We start from the raw sequence: 20,979 nt of genomic DNA, 5'->3' as shown, positions 1-20,979 counted from the left end.
TAGTCCATATGTATGATATGGTGACGGTAGGTGGAAAGGATAATGCTTTAGAGCCTGGAAACCATTGCATCTACAGACGGACGGACAGACAGACGGACAACCTGATTCCAGTATACCCCCCCACAACTTGTTGCGGGGGGTATAATTACTGTTGTTGTATTATTTCTTAAAAGATGATATCCAGAGTTTCTGAGACCATCCTATCTAAGGGGAAAGGCAACTTTAGCGAGTTTATGAGTATTGGATAACAAAATGGCTCAGCCATCTTTCTTTGATAAAAGCGTCACTTATGTAGAAGAGGAAACGAATAATGATTTAATAGCCAATCTGATGATCTTATTCAAACAGATTATGCTTGATATGGCCAGAATATACATACCAGTGATTGATATAAACAAAAGTTACGCTTTTATTACATTAATCGTACGTAATCATTATGTACAATGCCAGTCTACGATATAATGTATACATTGTGTAGCCACCATACGTCATAAAATGCGAAAGAGTTCGACAAAGGGAAATAATTTTTGTGTAACTTGGAACTTGCGTATTAAAATGAACTTCATCAATTGCAGTTATCTCTGATTTTATGCAATTTCTATAGTTTATAGAATTAATAACTCGTTTACATTTGATATTGGTAGAGAAGGCTACTTCCTAAGGTGCACTTGTTTGTGAAAAATATGTAAATTTTTAGTCTTGTTGTTGCGGGCGAAGAGAGAGAGAAAGAAAATACCGTGTATGGTGTTGTTTTTCTGGTATCGACAGAAAGGATGTCTTAGGGTGGGTATGAATATGAATAATAAGCATAGTTTCAGTAAATTAAGTGTACAATTTTACAAATTTGCATTCCATAATGTATGTGATAAACATGTACTATGAAAATTTGGGAGGCAAGTAAATTTCACTGTGGGCCAGTAAATTCAGACAGTTCACTGGTCCGATTGGCCAGCAAGTTTTAAATGTTTTCGTGAAGACTGCTCCGGGAGCATGATTATTACAAATTTGAATCTGCACATAACTATGTTATGAAGCTTTCATATAAACTTTCCTAGCCCACTGGCTCTCGAGAAGAAGATATTCAAAGATTTTCCCTATACATTTGTATGTAAAACTTTGATCCCCTATTGTCCCCACCTTAACCCCAGGGGCCATGATTTTTGCAAATTTTGAATCTGCACTATGTCATGATATAAACTTTTCTGGCCCAGTGGTTCTTGAGAAGATTTTCCCTATATATTTCTATGTAAAACTTTAATCCCCTATAGTGGCCCCACTCTATCCTGGGGGCCATGGTTTTAACAAACTTGAAACTGCACTATGTCAGGAAGCTTTCATGTAAATGTAAACTTTTCTGATTCAGTGGTTCTTGAAAAGAAGATTTTTAAAGATTTTCCATATATATTTCCATATAAATCTTTGATCTCCTATTGTCGCCCCATCATACCCCAGGGGGGCATGGTTTTCACAAACTTGAATCTGCACTATGTCAGAAAGCTTTTGTATGAATTTCATCTCTTCTGGCTCAGTGATTCTTAAGAAGATTTTTAAATGACCCCACCCTATTTTTTGCATTTTTGAAATTATCTCCCCTTTAGCATGGCCCTTCATTTGAACAAACTAAAGAGCCCTTCACCCAAGGATGCTTTTTGCCAAATTTGGTTGAAATTGGCTCAGTAGTTCTGGAGAAGAAGTCAAAAATGTGAAAAGTTTACAGACGGACAGATGACATACAACAGGTGATCAAAAAAGCTCTGACACTTGAGTTTTCAGCTGAGGTGAACTAAAAACTGACATAAAATCCACCATCACTACACATGTAGGTATTCCACTCCATCATTCACTGAAAACATCGACTTAACTTCAAACACACCAAGGACAACAAAAGACTTTATTTATCTATTATTAAACACACACCCAGCTCTACGTCATGATTACACCGGATCCAATTGCACTCCAATTCTAAATACTCTAAAATAAGTACACACACAGAATACACATTACATACCAATTTCATTGGCCAGTTTAACACAGTGATCTGCATCTTCCACCACACCATCATGACCAGGGATCATGTTAACCTTGGCTTTGCTGGCTATTCTTTTACTCTGTATCTTATCGCCCATGGCCTTGATGGAGTCACTTGTTGGTCCTATGAATTCTACTCCTATCTCTGCCTACATTCAGATTAAATAATAAACATCTTCTTCAGTAACACAGAATATGCTTTGTCATATTTAACATAAACAAAGACAAAATCCTTTCAGATGTGGACAGTTTTCCATCCAATAGACAGTTCTTATACAATCATCATAGTTATTCTCTTCATAACAATCTAATTAAATATCAATCTAGCATCAGCTCCTGGATTTTTTTGTGGTTTTTTTCTCTTTTTTTTATCATTTTGAAAATAGAACAGTCATTTTGTTTGGATATATATGGCTTTATAGGGATTATAATGACTTAATGGGAAAATATAGGAACCTTCAAGTTTATAGGAAAATATAGGAATAAATAGGGACTTGACACCATGCAGTAACTTAAAATATGGAAAGATTTATCAGATAGAATTTGTCAGAGTTTAAAAGAACATATAGTACTAGTATTATTGTCAGTTTTAAAACTGCACATAAGTTGAATGTCTTGCTTCAAAATTTAAAACATGGAGGTTCTAGATCAATTTTTTTTTATCATTGGACCAAAAAGTCCTAAATTTTCATACAATATTTTGAGTAAATTAATATTGATGGTTTTAAGAATCAGTGTTCTGTTTGGAAAAACATGTCAACCAAAGGAATGGATTTACAACAAAATCTGAGGGCTGACTTCCTTAATAAGACACTTTCATTTAAGTTTAGACATACATTTTCTGGTTCTTACTGCTCTAACAAAGAAGGTCATTTTTTAACACTATAGCCTACAGTACGGCAATCGCGGATCCCGTATTAGACCGCGCTCCCCCCGCGGTATGTTAATCCTTCCCGAGCTAACCCTCCGCAGGATTTCATCGCGGGGCAGATTTACACCGCCGCGGTGTGAAGTACCGTTATTTACCTGTTAGGACAAACTAACTGTATGATAGCTATTTTATTCGTCGGCAGAAAATTAGTACGGCTTGCTTATGGCCAGCTATTTCGCATTATATACCGGTATATTAAATAAATCATTTTAGAAAAAAAAAAAAAAAAGAAAGAAAATCAGGGACCTACTAAAACCAGATATACTTAGGATTTAGCATATTTAATACACCTCCGATTTTTTTATTCTAAAAAAACCCAAAACAAAACATTTAATTTATGCTACATTTGATGATAAGGATTAGGAGCTGTGTCCTAATATTTTTTACAGTGAAAAAATAATACAAATAGATCTACAAATGACCGTATACGAGTGCAAGATTAATATGTTCTGCCTGTTTCTGTTTTAATGGCGTTTGTGTAGACTTCGAGAATTGGTTCAAAAATTTATTAATAACAAAATATTATTTTGTATGTTTTATGAATAAAAAAAATGTAAATTTTATATTATACTAAAAGAAAGATTTTTGTTTTCTCATTTCAATCGAACATCGTTTATATGTTCACCTGTTCGACATCGTTTATATGTACACCTGTTAGGTCCCTTCTGACCGTGTTCTTAAAACAACACACGGGGGAGAAGACCCTGTGTGTATATGTTCAACGCGTCGAATACAGGATGTCAAAATTGTAATGTCTCTACTCCAGGGCATGGGATCTACTTATCAGCTTACAATTACCTATACGCAACAAATTTTACCAGTAATTAAACTAGGGTGTTTGTTTTTAATTCCTTCATCATGTGCTGGTTTCCTCGCTTACAACTTACTAATTCCTTTTTATTACGGTACATATGAATGTCAGTATCATCAAAATTACTCTCTAATTGCATGTTAAATCAAAATTTAATATACGCTGTAGATTAAGGCCACACATATACGACAGGGGTGGTGTATACCCCAAAACTGCGTTTTACTTGTTATCTACTTTTTGGTATTATATTATATCCCTTAAAATATGCATTGCGGTTTTTTTCCTCTCTCTCTTATATTCAAAGCCCCAAAAATTTAATTAAAATTTGAGAATTTGGATCCAACTTAATTAGATTGATGCTTTATTTGTATTGATTACCAAGCGGTGTTTGTGTGGCTAGTCTAATGTTGTCTTAGCAGATTCACGGGTAGAGCGTGCGCTGATCGAGGTCTGGAGCGTTGAAGCAGACAGGAAGTGTTATGTAACAGATATACACATACCCGAGACGTTCTCTACACAATGAAACCTATTAAGTTAGGACGTCTTCACAATGTCTAGAAGAGAATACACGCATGTTGATGTAAAGGCAAATATGTACTGTGTTTATATAGCTATAGGGACACCTATCTAATACTCTCTTTCGAATTGGGAAAAAAATGGTTTTGAGAGAATATTAATTAGAACATATCCTCACACCATTTGTCCCCTCTAATCTAACATTTTGTATCTACATCTTTCTTATGCTGCGGGTCACGTTTATGGAGACGTAATTTGGGAAGATTTTTGTCAAATCGTTAAAAATTGTCCCCACTTTACACGTTTTATCTCCCCCTCTCAAATTTTATATTGAGTTTAATGATGCTAGGCTTTCCTTTCCCTACTTTAATATTTGCGTGATACATGTTTTTTTTTATATTTGTACAAATACATGTATAGACTTATATTCCTGAAAAATAATTTATGAAACCACCACTCTGTGATTGATACTAACAGGGATAACCAGTTTTCGTGAAGTTACTTTTGCTGTTTCACGGGTAAAGCATGCGCCGATCGATGTCTGAGGCGTTGAAGCAGACAGGACGTGTTATGTAATAGATATACACATACCCATGACCGTTTCTTCACAGTCCAGTCAGCTATGTTAAATAGTACTCTCTCTCTCTCTCTCTCTCTCTCTCTCTCTCAAATTTTATAAAGATTAGAATTTGCTGATGCAAGGTTTTCTTTCCCCTACTTTGATATAAATTTATGTTATCCATGATTTGTTTTGTTTTTAAATATTTGTACAAATACATTGTATAGAATTAAATTCCTGAAAAACAATTTATGAAACCACAAATATGTGATTGATACTGACAGGAATAATCAGTTTTCGTGAAGTTACCTTTGCCGGTTTACGGATAAAGCGTATATATATGCACTTGTATATGGTCATCTTCCGACATTGGTATATGGTAATCTACCCTTATATTGAATGTATGGTTCAATAAAGGTAACATGAGATTTTTTGTAAAATGTGTTTTTACAAGCGGTGCATGCACATGTATATGGCAATTGATTTATTTATAGTATTGCTGAACAAACGATCTGTTTTCAGTTGATGATCAGTATTTATTTTTACGTTAACGGGAGATAACTCGCGTTTGTTGATGGCATTAATCATCTACAGGTAAGACCGCGGCGAGGACAGCGGGACCGCGGGGGTAGCGCGGGATATGCAGGGTTACCTGAGATATACCGCGGTAGCTCTATCCCGCGGGGGGAGCGCGGAAAATACGGGATCCGCGTTGGCCGTACTGTATTTTCACTTAATATACTTTAGTTATCTTCCCTTGAAATAAACTTGAGTTACTTTACTAAAACCTGTGCCAAACTTGGATGAAATTGACCTTGTAGCACTTAAAAGTCAAAACTGTGAAACGTTGACCACTGACAAACTTTTATCAGAAACACTTGCATCCAGTTTAGGCGAGTTGCAAAAACTTACCAGTTTGGCAGCAAACACTGTATTTTCTGACAGGAAACCATAGCCAGGATGTACCTAAAATAACAAAGCTAATATTGAGGTTCAAAGAGAAGAAGAAGAAAGAATTCGGCCACCTATTGTTGCCCTCTCCCAACTCCATCATTGAAAAGTAGGTAAGCACAAGCACAAGCAAAAAACAATTTTTTTAAAGCTTTATTGACAATGACTTCTAGAAACATGACTCTATAGATGTATATAGAAAATTCTGAATAAAATAAATTGTGATAAAAAGGCATGGAAATTTAGTCTTCCATGTAACATCACTTTTATTTTTCAATATGAAAATTTTCATCTATTATGAAACCCTTGAATAGCAACCAAAACAAAGCATGCAGCTACTCACAGCTTGAGCTCCTGTATCCTTGACAGCTTTAAGAATAGCATCCATATTGAGATAACTTTGACTGGTTGGGGGAGGCCCCACACAAATTGCTTCATCTGCCAACCGTGTGTGAAGCTAAAATGGTCACAATGGGAAATAAACAAGGTCATATCAGTACAATAAAATGACAAAAGACCCATGGTCCACATTGCTTAAATGGTATTTTTAAAAATTCTAAATTTGAGTCTACTAATAAATTACAGGAGGGCTTTTTGCATACACTGTATCAATCTGACAAATCGTGTCATTGTGGTTCCTACGTACTTTAAGTAAAATTTTACAGAATGTTCTTATAGCCCCTAATCTGGTCCCACCTTGACACAAACATAAATCTGCACTTCATGTGGATACCTCCAAATTTTACTTTTGTGGTTCTTCGTCATCAGACTTTCAAAGAATTGTTCCATATATTCTTATCTAAGTATTGAAGCCCTCTTGTGTCTTTTGATTCAACCTTAGCCACAAGGTGAGAACAAAACTTGAATCTACACTACATACGGATGTTTGCATATTAACTTGACATTATAGTATCCTTGTGTTTTGTAAGAAAAAGATGTATAAAAGAATGTTTCTACAGCTGAACCAGCCAGTCCTGCAGGAAATCTGTATTACATGTACTAATGACACAGAATTCAAATTTCTGTGTCATTCCCTGCAGGACTGGCTGGTTCAGCTGTAGGGACATTCTTTTATACAAGAGATCTAGAAAGAAAAGGATATTTTGGATCGTGTGTTGACTTTGGATCTCGCTGACAGTCATTATTTTTTATCATATAAGTGATCGAATGTGAAAAGTCTTAAAGGCATCCAAAGGCGTCTCCATGAAAATCACAGTAGGCGTCCAAAGGCGTCATTATGAAGGAAGGGTTAATGTTTGTAATGACAGAGAGGAGTGATTGTGTTCTTTTCCCCAAATCTACACTTCCATCCTCAACTGCAGGATCAACTACCTCTGAATGCAGTATAAGTGATGCACGACAAGCAGACGACCAGATAGATGGATCGACAGATAACAGGATTCCTACACCATTTCTACATTTTCCATGCATGACCTTAATTGATTGATTGATGGATGTTTTCCGCCACACTTAACAATTTTTCAGTTATCTGGTGGCACCCAGTTTTTAATAATGTGTAAGTATCTTAAAAGACATGTAAAGTGCAGTAACTCTAAAAGCTTAGATTGACATATTTCTTTACGTCTAAATTCATTTCATTTTCGTCTTTACATTTTTACTAATTTAAAAGTCAAACTAAAGGCTAATATCTCATAAACTTTCAACTTTTGAAATAGGTTAGCCACTGCATATAAATGCATTTGACCTAACTAATCTACAATTGAGATTACAACACAGGTTTATTATCAAAATGCAATTAAAATGTAAACATAAGAAATGTCTGTGGGATGACAAAGTCCCCGGAACCTCGTTAGTTTCATTATGGGACATAGGTTTCGTGAAAGACTAATATATCTAACTACTCTGTAATCTATTTAAAAAGAAATTAAAAATGTGTAAAGTTTGCCAGAAGACATATAAAATCCATCTTTGGCTCAAATGAGCTAAAAACAAAAGCAACAACCATTTGTCCATTAACAGATGTGTGAAACACACACTGCAAATGCACAGCTATGGGTGTAGACACATTAAAATGTTTTATCAAAAACTTATAAAAATATAGTATGTGCATACTTACTGACAATGAGTCAGCCTCACTATGAACTGCAACAGTCTTTATGCCCAGTCTTTTGCATGTGTGAATTACACGACATGCTATCTCGCCACGATTAGCGATGAGTATCTTCTCAAAAACCTAGAAATGTACACAGATTGCTAAAATCATTAAATTTAAATTCGAATGAATTTTTTTTTTTTAAATGCATTTATTTTTCAAATACCGGAGGGCGGAGGACACATACATCATTTACAGATTTCTAGATTTACAACATCAATAGACACTTACCTCTTCTCCGTCATTGTACTTGTCATTCCAGTAGATGTTCTTAAGCTTTGGTGCTGTTGTATAAATACATCTCTTATATCCAGCAGGCTATATCATACAAAAGAATCAAATGTTATTGATTTTAGGATTAACGGTAGTAATGGACAATACATTGCAACATTTCAAAACCACTACAAAATGTTTTGACGTAATGCACCTATATCTATTAAAAATACAGATGAACTATGGAGTAAACATCAATACGTCAAAACCTAATCTATGGTTAAATAATAAACGTGAGGAAGTATCAAGAAGAAATGTAAATGAAAGAAGGATATCTAACAAATCGCTCTGGAATACATTCCTTTGCCTGGCTTTGGCTGAGAACACTTTGAATTATTTCCCAGATACTTTTGTGATTTATAGTTCTGTATTCATTACTTAGTGCACAAAAGAAATAAATCATTTTATCATATATATATATATATATATAAATGGCATATACTTTACAAATTCCAAAGCGGGCGGGGGGGGGGGGGCTCTGGACTCCCACCCATTCCCATTAGATCCGCGCATGTATTGGGGTCAAGTTGAAGTCAAACCGGCCTCTGTCCACTTGTTGTTCATGTTAAAATGTCAAATAGCAGTGCCGGTAATGCATTTAGTTCAGGGTCATAACGCATAATCTGATCATATGTGGCTAATGCATCTACTCTTAGGCCTATCTTTCTAAATTCTATCCAAAAAATACAAGTGAGTCTTTTTTGGAGTTGAAGGACGTTGTCACGGTATATTCGAGTGCAGGTTTCAAAACATTTGCATTTCAAATGTGTGGAAATTATAAATTAGATATATAAGAATATGATTCGTTAATCCAAAAACTGTGATATGCTTACCTGACATGCTGGTCTAACTGCATGTGCAGTGCATAATCGGAATGATCCCCGCAGTCGTAAAGTTGCCATTTTCATTCGCTTCTGAATAACAAGAAATATATTCTTCGGACAAAACCGGATTTTCCAGTCGCAACCTCTCGGGCATTTCCAAGTATCCCGGTCGGAACTCCTCGGATGTCTCGCACAATCAACATAAATAAAATATTTGCAAAGGATATTTGTACAAAATCAGAGAGAAATATAGCTGATGTGCTTATCAATTATCAAGATCTCGTCGAAATTGACTTTTTTACACTTACTTTTACACTCGATATCTTGTTGTTTCAAATAACAAGCATAATTAGATCTCTATGATATACAAAATCTAACTATATAGTGTTTAAAAAGTAGATCTCCATGATAAATAAACAGAATCTAACAATTATAATGTTTAAAAAGATCTCCATGGTAAATATACAGAATCTAACTATATAATGTTTAAAAAGTCAGGCATGTATCATAGCCCAGCAGATATGTGGGAAGATTGTGCTATTAGTGATACAAGTATGAAACTTGGTACACTGATAGAGCATTCTGCTAGGAAGAGTTTTGGATATAGGGACATTCCAAATTTCTCCTTGGGCCAAAATGGCGGTCATTCTGTTAAAATGGCCATTTTCGAGTAATATGCGACACAGGATCCATGTCAATATAACTATATTTACTTGTCACATCAATGACTTTTTTCCACATAACCAGTTAAATGTGTCAAAGCTTACACACCATTCATTTGGCCATTCTTACCAAAAATAGTTTTGAATTTTTAAAAACAAACTTAGGAAACGCGAAGAAAATGAACGGGATATGTCACTTTAACATAAAATATAGTGCACAGAAAAGGCTTGGATCCAAGTGATATAGTATTCTACATGATTGTGTACAAGTTTGTAATCTCTCCTGTAAATAATCTTGTATACTCCCTTCCACAGTAGCACAGAGCTCTACACTGGAATGTGGCCTTAACGCACTGTTCTCTGAAACTCATCTTGCATTCACATGTTAAAAATAAATTGCCGGTATGCCCCAGTTGTCTGCAGGAGGATTGTCCTATACACACCCCAGTAATTATTAATCTGAACACAATCCTATTTACTTGGCGAAGGGATCTCTGGTATGGAAATCGTCAACTGACCGGTACATGTACCCAACAGAAGCCGGTTTCGTAGACAGCTCTCTGATATACTGAGAGCTTCTCGAGTTCGTGGGATGGCCTCTATTGATCTGCCACTCTGGTTGAAGAGATGCTTGCAAGCCTCATTGACATGTTCTAGGCTGCTGGTTCGATCGTAGATCAGGCCAACAAAAAACTCCAGTGAATCCATGTGGTCATTTACAACTGCAATGGTTTGGCATAACAACTAATGCACAGAAAGCTGTAGTGACATCAGTACAGGGTTTCCATGTTTCCCATATTGTTTTCTCCTCCCACGGTATCATACCCAGCGAAGGTGTGCAATAATGACAACTATCGGCACTTGTTCAGTGCTATAGCCATTTTGCGGGCAGCCAAGAAATTCTTTCCTGTGGCAAAGCAACCCAAAGTTTATCGATGTCCAGCTGTTGTTACTGCAAGGATCAAATACATGTGTCCAATGTGAAGATTGACACCTTAGTATAGCCCCGCCTCACTGCATCTTGGGCATGGAGTAGTATTCTCGTATCTGCCTCCTCCTGACTGCACAGGGAGCCTACAGCAACACCTCATGGTTGCATACAAAGCATGTCTTTGTGGCTTGTTCTGATGATTTGCTTCTCTGTTTTCATGGTTGCTATCCTAGTTGCTAGGAAGGCAAATAATTCTATCTTGTTTTCATGTATGCGGAGGAAGGCCTGTCAGTTCCCTGGGGTGGAACTAGATGGCTCAACTCGTCTCCTGATGCTTTACCCCTCTTTCTGGTGTCTATTTCCAACTGTCTGGGAAGTTGCAAACAATATCTACCATGTTTGAATGCTGTAGCTGAGATGTGATGTACGGTAAGAATATTATGTATACTCAGAGACTTCAACAAGCACTTCTTGAACTGTGGTTATGATCAAAAGTTATTTATTGCCCCATTTGTGAATTGATCTCCCCAGCCCAGGGGGGCAAAATGGACCCTCCTTCTGGACGAAGCGGTAGCCTGCGCACCAAATCCATGGAGATGCTCAGCACCCTATTATAAGAGATCGAGAGACCCAGGTGGAACAAAGCATCAACCATGTTTCATTTCCGAGTTGTTATGTGCATTAGAGTGTCCAGGTACACATGCATGGGGGTCTTCCAATTGTGGCTGTGTCTGATAGACTCGATACTACTGGTACTCTCTCGGCTGCGTGCGTAGCTGTCGAAAATGAGAAGTTGTGAGACTATGGGAGTAGGTGTTGATACAGATGAGTGGCTTGACTTCTCTTCAATACTTGGATGTTAGGACCATTCAAGATCATACCACCTAGTGGTAGAGGAGAAGAAGAAACCGGCATTTCTTAGCAGTGGGTTTCAAATGAATCACAAAAGGTGTCATCATTTTCAACATGCCTATTTGGACTATGTTTACGGCTCTAGGAAGACAAATTATCACTGTCAGCGTCGTGCTTATATGTCCTCTGCAGGGCTGAGTCAACATCCTGGTTGACAGCAAACAGAATATATTGCCCGGACATGTGCTCCTTCAGGTCTTGAAATATGTCATGATTCGATCTTTGAGTTTGGTCGAGACTGTACCAAGTTGTTCCAGTCTAGTGGTGTACAGTCTTTTCAGGTTTACCAGCTTGCCATAAGAGCATCCATGCAGGCATCATCAATGTAGGCCACCAGTTTTCCATGTGTTATACCATGATTGATGTCATCTTGACCATCCACTGTTGTCTTTGTGACCTTAGCTATGTTATACAAGGGGAACAGACACGTCACTCGACACTAGGTACCGTGTGCTATAAGGTCTCAGTTTAGCAAGAGGGTTTGGGTTAGCCTTAACCCTGCCTTGTTTCCTAATTTCAGAGCAGCTGCCCTGACAAGTTTATCAAGATGGAAGGTGGAAGCTTTGCGCAGAGAATCGTTACTTACTGGCTTGTCACAAAAGAAACACTTTCCAGGAAGTAACTGTGTACATGTACACTCTGATGTTTTGAGACACTTTCCAATTCTTCACTAGTTTACATATCTGTGTCCGATGCAGTGCAGGTTTGTTATGCTTCAGTCTGCATGAATCATGCAACTTAGCGTTTTGGTTCTGGAAGATGGACTCGGACTGTATAACCCCACCATCGTCCAGAGGGACTTTTCTACGGATTTTGGCAGGCAGCCGATCTGACTGAAGTTGTGGATATTGTCTTCAAGAATCTAGACTGTATTTCGCTTGGAATCAAGTGGACAGGAAAGGATCTCAGCAGTGTCTTCCTGACATAACACACACTTGTTTCAATCTGTCATGTAAGACAAGTTTGTTGCAGATGTACTGGGCTGTTGGGGACTAAAAGCTTCAAATGCTTATTGGTCATTGTCATTCAGGCAATATGCACCACCTACATTTAGTCAATATACAAATTGGAAACCAACACCAAGCAAGTACAGTGTATGAGAGAAGGTACTGTGCACTAGGATTATCACTTGAAAACAGGAAACAAAATGACATAGGTATATTAGTAAGTTGTTACCAGCCAATGAAGTTAAAACGTTATTGCATAGTATGTACATAACAGTTGATAATATGCTCACTGCATTGTATTTCATATTCAGTACACATGACAGGGCTGAACTATGAGGCAAAATATGCAATTCATAGCCGCCATTTTGTAAAATGGCCGCCATTTTAGCCCTTTGAGGAATATGGAATGTCCCTACCTCCAAAATTCGTTGTAATGGTATGCCCTAAATGTGTGCCAAATTTCATGCTTGTATCATCAAAGGCACAATTTCACCGGAATTTTCACATATCTGCGGTGTTATCAACCAATTTCCATTTCCAATGTTTTACCTTCGATATCGTGATTTAACTCTTTCCTCATGAATGTGAACAATGTGTGTATGAATATTGAAAAAATATAGTCCGACTATATTTTAACAGCTAGAAATATTTCGTCAGAAATGAAGATATTTAAATGAAAACACAAGAGGGCCGGTGCTTATGGGGAGCAATGTTTCACGCCTGCAAGCTACGCGGCTTCATGAAGTATGCTGGCGTAAAACGCCGCAATTTATACTGACACGAAAGAGTTCGTTCTGCATATGATCAATTTTTAAATCAGATGAGCTATTGACATGCAAGATGGTAACAGGAGTTTCAACAGTCTCGTTTAAAGTCAGCATTTGACAAATTCTATGGTCGTTGTATAATTGGTCTATAGTTTGCCAATACAAGCTATCACTGGCTCAAATGCTGTCTGAGACTTGTTTCATACCGATCGTTAGGTTGTTCTTGACTTGATACACATATTTTGACGACGGATTACTTCGTTTATCTTATACAGGTTGACATGGGATGCTTACTCCTCCTAGGCATCTGATCTCACTTCTAGTATATCCAGATATCCTTGTTTGCAAAGCTCTCTATATTGTACTACTTATAGGAGTTATCTTCATCTTATCATCTCGTCATGTATTTTCATAAAAATATATGCCCCCAAATTTCCGCCGGATTACGGGGGCATAAAGATTTCTATACATTATAAAACTACTTCGAACAACACAAGAATACAACGATATCAAAGCTCAACCGTGCGCAGCTTTTTGTGCGCCGTAAATCGAAGGTTTTTATAAGGGATGGACCTGTAGCTCTCTGTCCGTCACAATATTTTTTCAGAGAGCTACAGTTCTGCAGCTAGTTTGCACGATATAATATCTCGTTCACACGACATAATATCTCGTTCGCACGAGATAATATCTGGTTCGCACGACTTATGATCTCGTTCGCACGAGATAATTATCTCGTTCGCACGACTTCTTTTCTCGTTCACACGACTTGTTATCTCGTGCAAACGACATAATTTCCTTGTTATTTTTTTAAGCTTTTATTTTGTGCAGTCATTTTTAAACACTACCGTATTACGGTGGTATATTTAGGACATACAAATATTTTTTTTTACTTCTTATTTTGGAAATACTATCTCGTTCGTACGACTTACTTTCTCGTTCGCACGACTTATTTTCTCGTTCGCACGACTTATTATCTCGTGTGAACGACATAATTTCCTTATTACGCAATTATTGTTACGTTAAAAACCCACTGCTTATGGTGCACATTTCTTTGAGCTGCTATTTGTCATTGTTCATGACGCTTCTTTTATTTGGCGAACTTGTGTTGCACGTGCCGTGAAACAATGTACCGAAGAGTGGTGGGAATAACACAGGTGTTTGTATACAGGATGTCGAGAATTTGGGCGTTTCATAAAAAGGTGGGAACGTTTGCAGGGAAGTCTACATACGGATATGTATACCGAAAACACCAATGTATCATTATAATGAACAATTACAAAGAATTGAATAATTTATAGCTAATTTCTAAATAATGAATGGGGTAGGGGCATGAATGCTGGCCAAGCGAAACGGGTTTTTTTTGGGTGAATCATTTCGGAAATATTTTTCTTAATACATTACTATTTTTTTGTTTTATCACACGGAGGTACAGGCGACATCCACGGAGATGCGCGGTGGCATCCACGGAGATCCTCCGTAGACTTCAATGTCTAGCTCGCGCGGAAAAAATAGGACTTCAAAGGTGCCAACAACTTTAAAGGTCCACCGTGTTTGGGGCAAATTTTTTCCACCGCGTTGCGTGGAACACGTATAATATTCGTGTCGTGTAATCAGACCCCATACTCATTATCTGTCATTTAAAACAGAGCATGCGCACTTCGATTGTGTGTAAGCCATGCTCGCAAGAAAAAAAGATGGATGAGTGCTAAATCTTTACACACCTGTTACACACATCTCATAAATCCTGTTAAGTAAACACTTCAGGATTTTGATGGTAGATGAATTATTTAAAGATTTTATGCTGATTTTTATAAAAATCCAACTGAACACCACCATTTTCGTGTTCCTTTTGGCCGACCACGTGTTAATTTACACATGTGCCTTATTCACTGGTTCAATTGACAGGGCTTACAAACGCGCGCATACACACACACACATGTGCACACATACACACACATGTATCTTACCATATGTTATACAAACATAGTGATTTTTGCTCGTTTTATATACATTGAATTCTGGGAAGGTTTTGTTTTGTGCACGCCTCGGGTACACATTTGTTAACTAAATCAAGATGAATGTACTGATGTCACAGTATTTAGAGTGAAAAATGAGGACAATCAAGAGGTATAACAGTTTGAAAACAAAATTAATTTATTCCATATCAGAACACCATATATTGCAAAAACGAGCTGCAAGGGTAATTCTTAACATCAGAAATTTTGAAACACCATCTAATGTCATGTTTACAGAACTTAACTGGTTGCCTCTATCAGATTACTTTGTCTATAGAAAAGTCATTTTAGTGTATAAAGTTTTACATGGTTTAATGCCAGATTATTTAAATGTTTTTAAATATGTATCAGAAGTCAGTCAGAGGCAAACTAGAAATTCTTATTCAAATATTTTGTATATACCCAGGGCAAAAACAGAATATTATAGAAGATCTTTCAGCATTTCAGGGAGCACAGTGTGGAATGCCTTGAATCAAAACATAAGAAACTCAACGAGTGTTGCGTGTTTTAAGAGAAATTATCTTAGAGATTATCACCATACTTTTTAAACTTCATTTTGTATTCTATTTATCTTACATTCATAATTATTTCTTAAGTTTATATGTATTCTACTTCTTTTAATCTGTGTTTATTTTACTAATATCTGTCTGTATGTATGTTATATGCAGGACCATATTGAAAACTAGCGTTATCGCTAAATATGTAATCCTGGTTAAATAAAGGTCTTATTATTATATTATTATTATTATTATTACCATGAACATACATAATACATATCAGAACACCATGAACATACATAATACGTTTGTAAAGTACCAACATATCAGAACACTATCAACATACATGAAACGTTTGTAAAGTACCAACATATCAGAACACCATGAACATACATAATACGTTTGTAAAGTACCAACATATCAGAACACCATGAACATACATAATACGTTTGTAAAGTACCAAAAATCCTTAAAAATCACGTTTCTATCTTCATAATTTACAGAATGTCTATCTTTTAAATCCCAAAAATCTGCGAATGCGATCCCTCCATGTTCTTCGCGGTCTCACCACATGGGGTTCTTCCGCAGGAGAAAGTCCCGTGGTGCAGAGGAAACTGTAGAATCGTTGGATTTTCTGTGTAATCCCGAATTTAATCAAAACAGTACACACACGTGTTCTCACAACACTAACTAGGATTTTATTAACTCGTACTCGAACATACATGCATATTAAACAATTCGTACATGTAATAGTCCGACACTACATCCCTCCTTTTCTTTGGAATGAAAGTACACAAACAATTGACTAGAACTGACTAGAAAATATTATCTCAAAGTCAAAACAGTTCTCCACTTACTGAGATAGTTTCAAATTGTATAATTACCAAAACAGTCAAAAGAAACTTGATTTCATTTACATTGTAAACACTTGTAAAATGTTATGAAAACACATAATAGCAAAACATATGTACACATCAATGAATCATCAATACACTTGATCACTATTCACTGAAATGACACTTCGTATTCTTTAAGCCTGTCTGGAAGTTTGCGTTCTCGGATCGGACGCGTAATTTGAACACTTGTGTCACGAACTTCGGTCGGACGCGTAGTATAAGCACTGGTGTCACAAATTCTTTTCGCCGTTTCACAGTTCGGAATGTTTGTTTCGATCCGTTTTCCATCAATTTTATCGTCAACTGTGGATTTCGTAAACGTATTCGCTCGCTCGTGAAATTTCTTAAGATGAGTGGTATTCCTCTTGTAGCAAACTCCACTTGGTGATTCAACGGTCACACTGTTTCCTGTTTTCTCTGTAACATGGTACGGTTCTGCTTCAAACGTAGGTGTGAGCTTGTTTCCTGGCTTCTGTTTCAACAACACAGAATCTCCAACAGCTATGTCACTCTCCTTAGCTCCACGTTTATTGTCTATATACATTTTCCCTTTCTCCTTTTTCTCGGAGTCGCGATCCCGAACATCCTGGTCGTCTGTCATAGTTGAATAATCTTCAATGCCTGGAAGACGAGTACGAATTTTCCGTCGAAATAGAAGTTCCGAAGGACTGACTCCTGTTATACTGTGTGGTGTTGTTCTGTACATCATTAGGTAGGACGATAATTCCTCCTTCCAATCCTTCTTCTCGATTTGCGCGATTTTGATACGTTTTAACAATGAGCGGTTCTGCCGTTCAATCTCCCCGTTAGCTTGTGGCCAAAGAGGTGTGGTTTTCCGGTGATAGATATCATTTTCAGTCATAAACTCCTTGAATTCATGAGATATGAACTGAGGACCATTATCACTTGAGATGCTTAACGGTAGTCCATGCGTTAAGAACATCCTCTTCAGACTCCTTATGATCTTGTCTGTAGTTGTACTTTTCATGTGTTCCACCTCAATGTATCTGCTGTAATAGTCCACTGCAACAAAAAGATGATCTCCTGATGGTAACGATGGTGTCATGAGGTCAACAGCAATATGTTGCCATGGTCCATTTGGTAATTCCGTAGTTTTGATCGGTTCAGGTGCTTGTGGTTGACTAACCAGTTGACATGAATGACAGGTTTTGACAAACTTCTCCACTTCACGATCTATGCCTGGCCACCAAACTTTCGCTCGTAATCTCCTCTTCATGACTACAATGCCTGGGTGACCTTCGTGAGCTAATTCCAAAACGTGTGTTCGCAATTCAGTCGGAATAACAATTCGGGTCCCTCGGAGAATTAGTTTTCCAATGCAACACAATTCTTCACGCACAGTCAAATACAATTTTTCCTGTATGTTATGCCATTTGCCAGTCTGAATACACTCGCGAACATCTACCAGTTCTGGATCCTTATCCGATTCCCGCTCGATTTGTCTTGTAGACATTGTATTTGGTGTAGATGTCTCCGCAACAAATTTTACATGTGTCTCAGAGTCTTCAACAAAAAATGGATCAACTTCTTTGGATGGCATACGAGACAAACAATCTGCGATGTTCTGTTTTCCAGGTATGTGCTTCACTTTGAAGGTATAGGTTTGTAGTCTCAACACCCATCTTTCAATTCTAGCACAAGGTTTTGACTTCTTGGAATAGATGAATTCCAAAGGTTTATGGTCAGTGCGTAATTCGAATTCTGTTCCATATAAGTACATGTGAAATCTCTCGCATGTCCAGACTATGCCCAATGCCTCCTTTTCCGTTTGCGAGTATCTTTTTTCAACATCCGATAGAGTCCTACTTGCGTAACATATCACACGCTCATCTCCATTTTGTTTCTGTACGAGGACTGCGCCTAAGCCAACAGGACTTGCGTCGGTGATAACTATTGTTTCTGCCTTTGGATCATAGTATCCTAAAGTCTGTGCATTTGTGAGTCTGCGTTTCAATTCCTCGAAAGCATGTTCCTGTTCCTGGCCCCAATTGAAGTGAACTCCCTTCCTCGTTAACCTACGCAACGGCTCGGATAACGTTGCCAGATCTGGGATGAATCTCGAGCTGTAATTGACTAGCCCCAGAAATCCTCGAATTTCAGATGCTGTTTCCGGTTGTCTAGCATCGTTTACAGCTGTCACCTTCGATTTCGCAGGTCCTATACCTCTGGCAGACAGTAAATGTCCCATGAACACAAACTGACATCCGAAATTTACACTTTTCTTTGTTTAAGGTGAGTCCCTTCTCCCTAATCCTGTCCAGAAGTTTTCTAAGCCTAGCGTCATGTTCCTCCACAGATGTTCCGTGCACAACAATGTCGTCAAATATATTTCTAACTCCTTCGCATTATTCGAGAGCTTGTTGTATCACTCTTTGGTACATTTCAGGAGCACAACTTATTCCAAACATGAGTCTCTTATATCGATACAATCCTTTATGTGTTACAAAAGTTGTGATTGGTCTCGATTCTTTACAGAGCTCTACTTGATGGAACGCCCATTTTATGTCCAGTTTCGAGAAAATGGTACTCTGATTCAAAACATGAAGAACCTCATCGACTGTAGGAATCGGGTGTCTCTCACGAATGATCGCAGAATTGGCTTGCCTCATATCAATGCAAAGTCTGATGTCATTCTTCTTAGGTACCACGACTACAGGTGATATCCATGGAGTAGGTCCGCTTGCTTTCTCGATCACATCCAGGTTCTCCAATTCATCCAGTTTCTTCTCTATGAGACTCCTCAGATTGAAAGGTGCTCTCCTCAAAGGTTGTGCTACTGGTGTGACTTCTTTGTCAATCGGTATTTCTAATTGGAAATCTTTCAATTTTCCTAATCCCTGAAATACATCGCTGTACTCTGTAAATATACTGTCACTCACTGTATTCACTTGAACATCTGGTCCTAGTTTCTCTTCAACGACAATGAACTCCGCTTCGGACTTAGACCCCACAGAGATAGTTGCAAGAAAAGTTCCAATGACATTCATCGGTGTTTGACTCCCATAGGAAAATAATCTCTTACTTGATCGCTGTGATTGACACTGGATTCTTTTGTTTTTCAGGATTTCCCATGTAGACTTGTCTATAACGTTACAGCTTGCGCCTGAGTCTATAATCATTTCTGCACTCACTCCTCCCAGCTGTACAGTGATACTTGGCTGCTTTGAAAATTCTGTCACCGAAAATGCGTATTCATCATCATGGTCATCTTCCTGGTTCCCAGCAGTGTCTACAAATCTAACGTGTGAATTCCTTTGATTGTGGTCCCTACTGCGCCCCTTAGTTGGTTTATTCACAGTTCCAGACTTACAACATTTGGCAAAATGACCTGTACGTCCACACTTGTGACACTCTTTCCCTTTTGCTGGACATCTGTCACTTGATTGGTTATGTCCTTCTCGATCGCATCTATAGCATCGTTTATCTGAACTTGGTTTCTTTGTTACTGACGCTTTACATGAACGTGACCCCTTAACTTGCACGTGATTCACTTCAGATTTTATGTTTTCCATGGTAAACGCCTGTGTTTCACTTGCTTCAAGAGCTCTAGCGATTGCTTGTAATTTTTCGAGTGTGAGATCCTCACCCCTTTCTAAAAGTTTACGTCTCAGAACAGAGGAGCTACATTTTTCAATGACTTGGTCTCTGATACTCTCATCCGTTTTCGTGCCATATCCACAAAATTCAGCTTTTTGTCTCAGTCTTGTAACAAATTGATCTATTGTTTCATTTTGGGACTGTTTCATAGCGCGAAATAAATGTCTCTCATATGCATCATTTACCTGTGGTTTGAAATGGGCGTCTAATTTCTTCATCGCGACATCGTACACAGTCTGATTTTCCCCTGGATCTTCCAGTGTAAACGTAAAGAAAATGTCCTGCATCTCCATCCCACCACAATGTAACAGTAATGCTTTCTTCTGTGCAGCATCCTTCACGCCTTTTCCTGCTATGAAAAGTTCGAATGCGCGCCGCCATTTTGTCCATCGCACACCGACTGTAGTTTGATCCCCGTGGCAATCAAATGTAGGTATTCCACCTAAATCCGTCATTATGACCGTTGCCATTTCGCTAAACAGTCATGTAAAGTTTTTTTTTGATCCTCGTCGCCAGATGTAGAATCGTTGGATTTTCTGTGTAATCCCGAATTTAATCAAAACAGTACACACACGTGTTCTCACAACACTAACTAGGATTTTATTAACTCGTACTCGAACATACATGCATATTAAACAATTCGTACATGTAATAGTCCGACACTACAGAAACTACACGGTAAAGGCCTTGGTTTCACGGGCTTTGTCTCCTCTTCTTTGCTCTTGGTG

The 20,979-nt window shown here is 37.8% G+C and overlaps 2 protein-coding genes across 2 annotated transcripts in view; both read right to left on the bottom strand.

Moving 5' to 3' along the window:
- Positions 1-9,166, bottom strand: part of LOC125658767 (propionyl-CoA carboxylase alpha chain, mitochondrial-like) — a 33,356-nt gene extending 24,190 nt beyond the window's left edge. Inside the window, exons 1-6 of the mRNA XM_048890162.2 lie at positions 9,016-9,166; positions 8,141-8,227; positions 7,874-7,990; positions 6,140-6,253; positions 5,758-5,811; positions 2,009-2,177 (exon numbers count right to left, since the gene is read on the bottom strand). Coding sequence (XP_048746119.1) covers positions 2,009-2,177; positions 5,758-5,811; positions 6,140-6,253; positions 7,874-7,990; positions 8,141-8,227; positions 9,016-9,090 — 616 coding nt within the window. The 5' untranslated portion in view covers positions 9,091-9,166. The remainder of the gene's footprint in view (positions 1-2,008; positions 2,178-5,757; positions 5,812-6,139; positions 6,254-7,873; positions 7,991-8,140; positions 8,228-9,015) is intronic.
- A 9,833-nt stretch (positions 9,167-18,999) lies between these two features.
- LOC130050559 (uncharacterized protein K02A2.6-like) lies at positions 19,000-20,706 on the bottom strand. Its single transcript, XM_056150780.1, has one exon. The coding sequence runs from the start codon at positions 20,704-20,706 to the stop codon at positions 19,000-19,002; it is 1,707 nt and encodes a 568-aa protein (XP_056006755.1).
- Between the last annotated feature and the right edge of the window lie 273 nt (positions 20,707-20,979).

This window comes from Ostrea edulis, chromosome 9, assembly GCF_947568905.1.
Source record: "Ostrea edulis chromosome 9, xbOstEdul1.1, whole genome shotgun sequence".
In the NCBI taxonomy this organism is placed as follows: Eukaryota; Metazoa; Mollusca; class Bivalvia; order Ostreida; family Ostreidae; genus Ostrea; species Ostrea edulis.
Note: the sequence above shows the minus strand (reverse complement) of the source record. Positions and strands in the feature narration are given on the sequence as shown.

What these genes read in the sequence shown, in the direction of transcription:
- LOC130050559 (XM_056150780.1), bottom strand. Translation starts at nt 20,706, where the DNA reads ATGACGGATTTAGGTGGAATACCTACATTTGATTGCCACGGGGATCAA.